The sequence below is a fragment of the Schistosoma haematobium genome, chromosome 1 (genome assembly GCF_000699445.3).
Source record: "Schistosoma haematobium chromosome 1, whole genome shotgun sequence".
In the NCBI taxonomy this organism is placed as follows: domain Eukaryota; kingdom Metazoa; phylum Platyhelminthes; class Trematoda; order Strigeidida; family Schistosomatidae; genus Schistosoma; species Schistosoma haematobium.
The window spans coordinates 37,297,420-37,308,273 of NC_067196.1; the positions used below are offsets into that span (position 1 = coordinate 37,297,420).

Here is a 10,854-nt window from a genome sequence, read left to right on the forward strand (position 1 = left end):
ATGACATGGTTTCGTGGTATGACAAAAAGCTCCACAGGAGTGGCTTCCGTCGGACCTTCACGGCGACGTGGTTGGAGTCCGAGAGGTAAATCAAAGTTGCCAGACATGGCTTACAGTAGAAGCCAGTGGCAATCCTGTTGTAACTTTATTTTACTTTTTTCATAAAAGTGGGAGAATTTCTTACACCGAAAGATTACTTTCTGATTTTGTTTTTCCTAAATGAATTGCTTCTATTATCATTATTTCGTACACTAATTCCTGCCCATTCTGTTCTCTCTTTATACTACACTCGCCTTTTCACTATCTCTCCACAATCTTATTTTTATTGTGCTCCATTGTACCAATGTTTATGCAATTAAATATATTTAAAAAAATAAAAAAATCAACAATAGTATATCCATAACGCCACAAAGAAAAGACGAAAATAATCAGTGCTAATTATTTTGACACTTTAAAAAACATCATTTGATAAAAGACTAGTGTATTTCACTTGACGAATAAAATTAGTACAAGTTGAACAGCTTATCTCTAACTAAATGTCTACATTAATGAATGATATCACCTGAAAGGTTAGATAGATGCTTTTTTCAGTTTCCGACAGCCGAGTGTTTATCACCCACAATACAAAAAAAGGAAAAAACTGATTTACGTTTAGGTCAGCAAGTGAGTTTGACACTGAAGTTTTAAAGTGCAGCATGTTAAACTTCACTTATGCTTTCACACGTTCAACTTTTAGCTTAGTATGAATCAGGTATATGTTTAAATAACTAATTAAATTTCTCAGATTTCATAATAAATACTTACCTGATGTACGGAAAATACGGTGATAAGTGGTCTTGTGTAAGAGAGAGGAAATAACTACAAAAAAATCGTGTGAATTAATAAGTAGTGGATACAACATACTGGATGAGCAATCAGTATATATATATATATATATATATATATATATTTGTTGTTACCGAATTAGATAGTTAAAATTGTCTACATTTCTGCTGAGTGTCACAAATAACGATAGTTGGTCAGATATTTGCATACGATGATAAATTTATAAAACATGATTTGGTTATTTATTCTCTGAAGAAGTGGCTTACACTAAGTCACGAAACGTCAGAAAATCCTATTTTTCTACTCATTGGGATATTACAAATATATTATTTATTTATGAATATTAAAGATTCCTATTGTGAAAATTAGAACAACATATATAAGCGAACAATTGCTTTCAATTAGATCATCATCAGGCTTTACTCTAATATACATGAATATTTATACAAAAATGTTAAACCAATCAAGGCAATATGGGTCAATAATCACAATGAAATAGAATAAGTCACCACACATAATAGGTAAAATTCATGTTGATAGTAGGAAAACAGGTGTACTGATAGTAGTAAGAATAATAAAATACGATAACAAAAGTCTTATCAACAGTTAAACGTTGGAAATAGAAGGTCAAACGTGGGTAAATAGACTTGGAACTATTGATAAGACTTTTGTTATCGTATTTTATTATTCTTACTACTATCAGTACACCTGTTTTCCTACTATCAACATGAATTTTACCCATTATGTGTGGTGACTTATTCTATTTCATTGTGATTATTGACCCATATTGCCTTGATTGGTTTAACATTTTCGTATAAATATTCATGTATATTAGAGTAAAGCCTGATGATGATCTAATTGAAAGCAATTGTTCGCTTATATGTGTTGTTCTTATTTATTTATGTATGCATCTATTTATTTATTTAAACACATAAAAATTGGTACAAGGAGGCACCAAATAGATATGCGCCACATTCGATTTGTGTGAGGGCTGGGATACTGCCCGGGTGCTTAAACCGAAGCGGGTTGTTTTCCTAAGGGGCCACACCCGGAGCCTTCGACCTAAAGGTCTGACCCACAAGGCAGTGGAGTAACGTCAGGAAATGTAGTCCCATGGTAGCCGTTGACAAACGATTGGTTCATACGCCATTTGTACCCTCAGAATATTGGAGCCCATATGTACCATTCGTTTGTAGTTAGGGCTTCCCAATCCTCCTAGGAGGACCTCCCTCATCCGCCAATCCAGTTAAAGAGCCGGACATTCGCTTTTCGTCCTCTCAATTTCGTAAATAACACACCCACCATGAGAAGGCAGTGAGTAGAAATATCCTGGCAGTGGTTGTATACGCGTAGCCATGCGAGAGCATTTCGAGAAGGAGAGCTGACTTTCCCCACCCTCGGACGTGCCAGGGCATTTGGGGGAATATACTCCGTTTGATAGGTAGCCCATTACCGTATTATGTTCTTAAATGCCAAACTGGCTCACCTTATTAACGACTTTTATCAGTTGTCTGTTTAGTATGACTGGTGAAAATTCTTAAATAAATATAGCGATCTACAAAGTCAGCTACCTCATTATTCTTAAACTAAATGAACGCGGAAACTACCCTTAGGTTATCACTCTGTATTCGATGACTACAAAGAATGTCAAATACCCGAGGGTTTTGTTGTGACATTAAACCCGGCTAGTTGTCACGTGACTTATTCGCTAATCGAAATACGATTTATTCAATCTCAGTAATGTGCTAACCAATGACGTTCGAGCGGTACGAGCAGCCTAGCGTCCTTATTGGTCTTTTGTTCGCCTAGTCCGTCCAGTTGAGTTCAAAACGCCAATAACAGCTCCTACTATGCGAATCATTTGTTTCAAACATACTTGGTCTATATACCAGCCAAACAGACCAAACCACACCATAAAATAGGAAATGACATTTACACAAGATAAAGCCAAAAAGTGACAGTGAACATGGGAGATTGTAATCAATAAACTCAGTATAATTCAAGAACAGTAAATCGTATGGTAATAATCTATAGGTCAAAATGAAGCTTATAATAAGAGGAATACAGATACACATAATCTAGATACTGAACATTTATACAATAGGTATATATATACATGTAATGTTAGTCCATTAATAGTTCTCAGAAGTTACCCGTAGTTTAATCTTCACTAGGATATAAGTTTTCGCTAAAGACAGTTGAAGGACCTGATAGGTTGCCAGTATTTTGAATAACAACAGTGATATAAGGGAGTACAACAATTATCTGAGAGAACCCTTCATACAAATTACGTTTGAAAACACATATTAATAATTATTTTTTTAACATCATTATTCAAATCCCTAATAGATGACAGTAAATTGAGTTGCGAATTAACTCAACTCTCAGATTGAGCACTCTTTTACTGAATGCTTTGATTCACAGTTATTTTCTGATAAAGATAAAATGATAAGTCAAAATTGACTATAACGTGGAAAACAAAGTACAATGGAGAATTCTAAACCACCTACCAAGACGTGACTGCAACAAAGGTGAGAACACACACGAGGATCGGTAACAGATGCAATCCAATGCCGCCTGAACAAAGAAGCATTGATTTAGATATCCCACAAAAATATAGTAATGGGTATAAAAATTGCCTGAAATACAGAATGTATCACGATGTCATTCATGAACAGAACAATCAGATTTTACTTACTTGGTCATTTAGCAACAGACAACTACAAGAATCAGAAAATAATTCGATGAAATTATACGATAGTGCATAAGATCACATAATATTCACCGTTGTGACGTAGTACAAATGAACTTAGTATATTACATTATTTAAATTTGTGGTTTAATGATTTATATGTCCGAAGTGCAACAACTAGGTTCTAATACCATCTGCTTCAGTTTTGGGAGCCAGGTAGCCTTACCAGCATTCACATTAAGTGTAGCTTGAAGTCAAGTACATGAATTCGCACTTGATAAATAAGTTATATCATCACTGGCTGACAAAATATATGAAGAACGGAGTCTGAAAACACACAATTAGTTCAAAAAGAGCCAAATGAAAGCCAAATGCAAAATTGTAAGGAGAAACTCTGCGTAGATAGATGAAGTTGGAAACCTATCTGTTTGAAAAACTAGAGACAAACTTAAATTTATAAAAATGATGCCTAACTACTTGCACCATTTATAAACAAATATTTATTTAATTTGTGACAACACAATCAATTGTGGTAATTTATTATGAAGCACTTCGATGATAGACTTTGAAACCACTCTATGTAAATTGAGAACGAAGACTTCATTTCCTTAGTCGATCTAGTTAACCTAGCTATGGTGAGATTAATAAAAAGAAAAATTCTGAAACATAGGAGTTACAAACAGTAACAATCCCAAAAACTATAACTTAAACTATCCTATGTTCATGATCACAGTTTATCTTAATACTTCATTTAATACTTGCACAATTTGTTAGCAGCCGATATTTAAAAAGCTCCAACTATCATGTGTTATAAACTGCAGGACAGTCACTAGAATTCTACGAACAAAAACTTCACCAGCTTTGACGAAGGTAACTGAATTGTAAACTAAACGCCCTACTGGTGTATGAAACAAGACAGTTAGTCGTAAACCCCAAACGGTACATGTCACTAAATAAATTCCCATTTAGAACTAATTCACACTCTTGCTTCAAGAGCTGGCGTACTAACCAGTTACTATATTAAGTCGGGAGAAATAATAAATTAAACAAATTCGCGACTACTGTAAATACTCCGCATAAACAGTAAGTTGTAAAAATGCAGGACCGCACCCATTATTTGGGGTCATAACAGAAAAGCTTAATGATGATTATTTGGAATAACAAATCTGGTACACATGAAATTTGTTACCATGTCCAGGAACTCTACACTTTAAACGAACCCATGTAGTTATGATAAATCCCAGTGTTATTAAGGAGCATATAGAGTATAACTTGAATACATACCAGCTCTCATGAAATTTCACTTTTAAAAAATCATAGTTAGGTATTCATTAAGTGCGACATTTTGCGAAATGAATGGACTAAAACTAACTGGTCCCAACTATAAGGTATCTATATTCGGTGGTTACCGGTGTTTAGTTGCGCAGAGGACATAACTCTGACAAAATACCGTTTTACGTGACAGAAAACACACTGAGTATAGTCATGAGGTCATGATCATTTTGGGAAAAATTCACAGGTCTGCACTTCCTCCTTGGTTCAAAATATAACTCCATAACTTCTCGGAACAGCGCTATCTACTGGTTTATTTCCTTTTTCCAAACCGCGTTTTTATGGCTAGTGCAGCCCATAAGCGAAGGTTGTGATCACGTAAAACAGAACCACCACTACAATCCACAAAGATACACATTTGAGTTGTAACAGTTGAAAATTTACGTATTGTGCTTCGGAAGCAAAGGTGATGATGGTTGAGACGTTGTTGGGAAAGTGCTTTGCCAGTGGTTCCTTCAATATATTGAGATATAGTGAGATATCTCACTCTATAATTCGAAAAATTTTGTTACGTAATGTTTTTGTCCTTCAATCTTCGCCCATTTCATATTCATAAATTTAATACCACGTGTGATTGCTTCGTGAAATAATAGTGGTTTCACAGCCTCTCGCTAATTTAAATTTTGGATAGCATAGTTCCGACTGAATCAGAACTGCACCCCAGACAACCCAAAAAGCGGAAATAAAGGCGAAGAAAGGGGAAATAAAGGGGTTAATGCTTCGGTAGCGAAAGGGGAAATAAAGGGGAAAACGCATCAGAAATTCGCCTTTTTCGCCTGTCCGGGGGAAATAATGCGGATTTTCCCCTTTTTCGCCTTTTTGTCGACAAATTACCGACTTATCGCCTAAATATCCCCCGAATTGTCGCATTTTCGCTTAAATATCCGCCGAATTGCCGCATTTTCGCCTAAATATCCGCTGAATTGCCGCATTTTCGCCTAAATATTCGCCGAATTGCCGCATTTTCGCCTAAATATCCCCCGAATTGTCGCATTTTCGCCTAAATATCCGCTGAATTGCCGCATTTTCGCCTAAATATTCGCCGAATTGCCGCACTTTCGCCTAAATATCCGCCGATTTGTCGCATTTTCGCCTAAATATCCGCCGAATTGCCGCATTTTCGCCTAAATATCCCCCAAATCGTCGCATTTTCGCCTAAATATCCGCCGAATTGCCTACTTATGCGCTTAATTGTCTACTTTTCGCCTAAATACACACATTACCTCCTATTGTCCATCCATCGACAGAACCTTACGTGATGCAGGTGAGTGACGTGCTCTCAGGACTTTAGGTTCATTGTGACTGATTACCTTCTTAAGCCAATAATATGACTTTTTCTGATATCAGTGAGAATGTTCGTAGACGTAGGGCAACTGTGAACTTGTCACGTTCCCTTGGTTGTCACAGAACCACTTATAATCGGAGGTGGAATAAAATGAGAGCTGCTTTAATGAAAAAATATCACTTTCCTTCGGTCAGTGAGTTTGCTAATGAAAGCACCGTAAAAGGTAACTGAGTTTAACAATGTTGTTTACTTAATTGATGGAAGTAAAGAGAGAAGTCAGTTGTAATGAAAGTACTTCGATTAGTACACCGTCCACTAGCAACATCAATCAAAGGCTTTCAGCTAATAGTGGTATGAACATTAAATTCGTACGTGAATATATATCTTATAGGATGTAGTGAAGTGAACTTGTGCTCTACAAAGTTCGTGAATCGCAAAGAACAGATGAACGACTTTATGATGTATCTAATGTCAAATACATCTCTGAGCATAAAAGATGCTGATCGGGTTCTGTATGGTCTAAGATTTCTTATCCCGGACATACCGAAAAGCATCAGAGGCGTTTTGAAGACATGTCCAAGTGTTCAACCCAAGTTCATCGGCAGTGGGGTTTACTACCATCTAGGATTGAAAACCAATCTGCTAAGATACGTTGAGCTTTGGTTGTGTACTATTGATTTTGACTCTTTAAACTTATATGTCAATATAGATGGACTTTCTATGTCTAGAAGCTCCAATCAACAGTTATGGCCTATACTTGGACGGATCATTGCCCCTCGGCTTAGTGACGTGTTCATGATAGGGATCTACGGAGGGAATAGTAAGCCGGCAGAATTCAACGAATTTTCTGCGGACACAATTTCTGAAATAAAAGAAATGACTGACGTGGGTCTTTTTAGTGTTAAGTTTAATAAATGTATAGCTATTAGGTTGGCGGCTGTTATATGTGACGCACCTGCTCGTTCTTCTGTTAGGTACACGGTGAATCATAACGGTAAGGCAGGTTGCGATAGGTGTACTGTTCCTGGGAGACGACTGGAGGGTAAGATGACTTTTCCAAATGGGGTATATACTGTAAGAACAGACGACACCTTCCGTCGTCAGACTCAGCCAACTCACCATCAAGGACATTCTATAATGGAAACGCTTTCTATTAATATGATTGTAACTTTTCCTCTAGATCCTATGCACATGGTGTACCTTGGTGTTACCAAAAAACTAGCTAATTTATGGATAGATTTAGCACACCGAAGACTGCGGAACTTTAACTCATGTGCGATTCGGGACATAAATAATTTAATATCTCGTTGTGTGGCAAGTACTCCTTCTGACTTTCCCCGTAAATGCCGCACACTAGACTTTGTATCGGCATGGAAAGCTTCTGAATGTAGATTGTTCCTTCTGTATTTAGGCCCGGTGATTCTTGAAAAACATTGCCACAACCTTTTTATCTTAATTTTCGGCGTTTAGCGTTATCCATGTATCTGCTTGCACATCCACAATTACATAAAAGTGTTGTAGAAACCGCCAAAATAGATTTAGTAAACTTCCTGAATGAATACAAATGGTGTTATGGGTGTGAAAACTTAGTCTACAATGTGCATTCGTTACAGCACCTCCCTGACGACGTTCGTGCACATGGACCTTTAGATAGTTTTTCAGCCTTTCCATTCGAGTCTTATATGAGAACAATTAAGGATTCCGTGCGTAGTGGGTTTGCAGTAGCTAAGCAAGCAGCACAGCGTTATGCTGAGAGAATGTCCTTCAGCGATAGGCTTCAAATTAGTGGTTTAACAAATACTACCGCAATAGGCCATAATGATGTCTCCACTGAACAAGTAATTATGTTTAACAACAGTAAAATAACTTCATGCCAGCCTGATAATGTAGTAGTAGTGAACGGCCAGCCAGGTTTAGTCACTGATATGAAGGAGGATGGACTACTAAAATTTAGGACTTTCACTGAACCACGCAATTACTTTGAAGATCCTTTCCCATCTAGTGATATTGGAATCTTTATGTGCTCCGTAGTTAGCCACGAATACTCCTGGGTATCGGTTCAGGACATTGATTGTAAATGTATAGCCATAAATTGTATCAATTATATAGTTGTAATCCCATTGTTGCATACTTTATTGTAAATGCATTTTGTTTCATTAGTGTTTAAGTAATGATGATAAATCATTTACTTACGTCTTATGTTCTTTTCAGCCCACTAACAAGAAATACGTTATTGTTGACGTCCTACAGAAAAAACAACTTATGATAGCATCAAATAACTGGATAGTTGGCAATGACCTTTGCCTTCTTCCGAACGAGCTGGTCGAAATACACCTGCAGAAGTGCGACCAACCGAATGAAAATTGGTCGCTTATGAAATGTAAAGTGATTCACGAATTAGGACTGTCAAGTCAGCAGTTCCCTTTGTCATCTGAAGAGGAACTACAGATGCTAGATACTGGTTTGTCGCAGAAAGAAACCAGGGACAGATTTGTAAGTCATTTACATGAATTTGATAATTTGTTACTATTACAGATGGCAATGGTCACTAGGTTATCAGGTGACGATCCAAAAACGTCCATGCGTTTTGTTCTGTCGCATCTGCTGACACCGGAGGTTGCCAGTAAATTCGCGTTACTTGGCACCTCTTCAAAACGAGCACTACAGAAATGCACGTTTTACAGCTGCATACGAAGTAACCTATATCTATTACTTAAACTTCAGGTGCCTTAACTCATCGCTTTTTGTCATCCTCTGTAAACGAGAAAGACCTTGGTAAGCTGTACGACATAGCGACACAAGGTTACTTTCACGACATCCGAGACAAGATGATTAAACGAAATAGAAGAAAAGAAAATCCGGTATGTACTAATTTAAAGTGATAACTTCCCTACGGCTCTATAGTTACAGTCAACAATACTAACGAACATAACCGTAAGTTCAGCTTCAAGTATTTAGCTGTGCAAAAGCATGTCATTGAGATATGGTTGTGACTTTTTTTGTTCGTTTTTTTATTTCAGAATTCACAGGAGGACTACCTCAATTCTGAATAGTCCGTGCAATTTTTTTGTTGTTCTACCTCGATTTCAATAAACATTATTCTTTCAAACAGCTTACTCTTTTACTTACATGGGAAACTGTTGAAGTGTTGAGAATGTGTGTCTGAGTTTCAGTGAACTTTTGATTAAATGCACATTCCTTATGAATAAAATATAACCTTTTCCTTGTTTTTCAGATAATTACAAATAACAATGAATTAGCAATTGCATTGGATATGCATAACAATCGATGCTTAAGCTTGTGCTTTACTGTCCCAGACAACCCAAAAAGCGGAAATAAAGGCGAAGAAAGGGAAATAAAGGGGTTAATGCTTCGGTAGCGAAAGGGAAATAAAGGGAAAACGCATCAGAAATTCGCCTTTTCGCCTGTCCGGGAAATAATGCGGATTTTCCCCTTTTTCGCCTTTTTGTCGACAAATTACCGACTTATCGCCTAAATATCCCCCGAATTGTCGCATTTTCGCTTAAATATCCGCCGAATTGCCGCATTTTCGCCTAAATATCCGCTGAATTGCCGCATTTTCGCCTAAATATCCGCCGAATTGCCTACTTATGCGCTTACTTGTCTACTTTTCGCCTAAATACACACATTACCTCCTATTGTCTATCCATCGACAGAACCTTAAAGGTCTCCTATGTCCGCCTTTATTTGCAACAACATACCGAAGTATATCTGCAATGCAGTGGAAAAGCAGTAAATATTTTAAATAAATTTTTTAAAATATTTACTGCTTTTCCACTGCATTGCAGATATACTTCGGTATGTTGTTGCAAATAAAGGCGGACATAGGAGACCTTTAAGGTTCTGTCGACGGATAGACAATAGGAGGTAATGTGTGTATTTAGGCGAAAAGTAGACAAGTAAGCGCATAAGTAGGCAATTCGGCGGATATTTAGGCGAAAATGCGGCAATTCAGCGGATATTTAGGCGAAAATGCGGCAATTCGGCGGATATTTAAGCGAAAATGCGACAATTCGGGGGATATTTAGGCGATAAGTCGGTAATTTGTCGACAAAAAGGCGAAAAAGGGGAAAATCTGCATTATTTCCCCCGGACAGGCGAAAAAGGCGAATTTCTGATGCGTTTTCCCCTTTATTTCCCCTTTCGCTACCGAAGCATTAACCCCTTTATTTCCCCTTTCTTCGCCTTTATTTCCGCTTTTTGGGTTGTCTGGGGAGCAAACAGATATAACCGAAGAAAGCACTTGCAAAAGTTTTCGATAACGTCGATAGATTTTTGTAAATTGGACAACCTTAGAACACTAATACTACTAAAATTTTCTGGACAGACGTGATAGAATAGTAAGTGTAAAAAAAACGAGAACTCCCAACTAACCTCGAGTTTTTATAAACCGCTGACTGGATAACCCAAGTGTTATCGTTGTTAGGAAAAGCTACCTGCTCAATGTCCATCATCGAGTTCAATACACCTGTCAGCCCTTATCTTGATATTATCTGGTATGCAATATTCTAGAAGAGGTCGAGCACAAACTTTGTACACTAGAATACGTGACTCATTGTTATAAAGGTTTCGAGTTATGTAACCTATTAGACGTTGAGACTTAGAGGTCTGTTTTAATATCTGTTCTGTAAACGATAAGTCTTAGGAGTATCTAAGTCCTAAGTCTACTACTGTATGTAACCTAGATAACACTTCTCCA

At 37.2% G+C, this 10,854-nt stretch overlaps 2 protein-coding genes across 3 annotated transcripts in view; one reads left to right on the forward strand and one right to left on the reverse strand.

Annotated features, from left to right (window-relative positions):
- DRAM2_3 (DNA damage-regulated autophagy modulator protein 2) overlaps positions 1-10,646 on the reverse strand; it is a 43,374-nt gene extending 32,728 nt beyond the window's left edge. The window contains exons 1-4 of one of the 2 annotated variants that reach the window (XM_051217561.1): positions 10,530-10,646; positions 3,524-3,545; positions 3,336-3,464; positions 805-858 (exon numbers count right to left, since the gene is read on the reverse strand). In XM_051217561.1, the coding sequence (XP_051073943.1) occupies positions 805-858; positions 3,336-3,464; positions 3,524-3,531 (191 nt within the window). In that variant the 5' untranslated portion in view covers positions 3,532-3,545; positions 10,530-10,646. The remainder of the gene's footprint in view (positions 1-804; positions 859-3,335; positions 3,465-3,523; positions 3,546-10,529) is intronic. The other variant, XM_051217560.1, reaches the window with a different exon arrangement.
- Positions 6,357-10,515, forward strand: MS3_00009241 (uncharacterized protein). The gene is made up of 5 exons (XM_051217578.1): positions 6,357-6,485; positions 6,526-8,627; positions 8,670-8,829; positions 8,859-9,444; positions 10,373-10,515. The coding sequence occupies exons 1-2, from the start codon at positions 6,392-6,394 to the stop codon at positions 7,602-7,604; spliced, it is 1,173 nt and encodes a 390-aa protein (XP_051073945.1). The 5' UTR covers positions 6,357-6,391; the 3' UTR covers positions 7,605-8,627; positions 8,670-8,829; positions 8,859-9,444; positions 10,373-10,515.
- Positions 10,647-10,854: the final 208 nt, after the last annotated feature.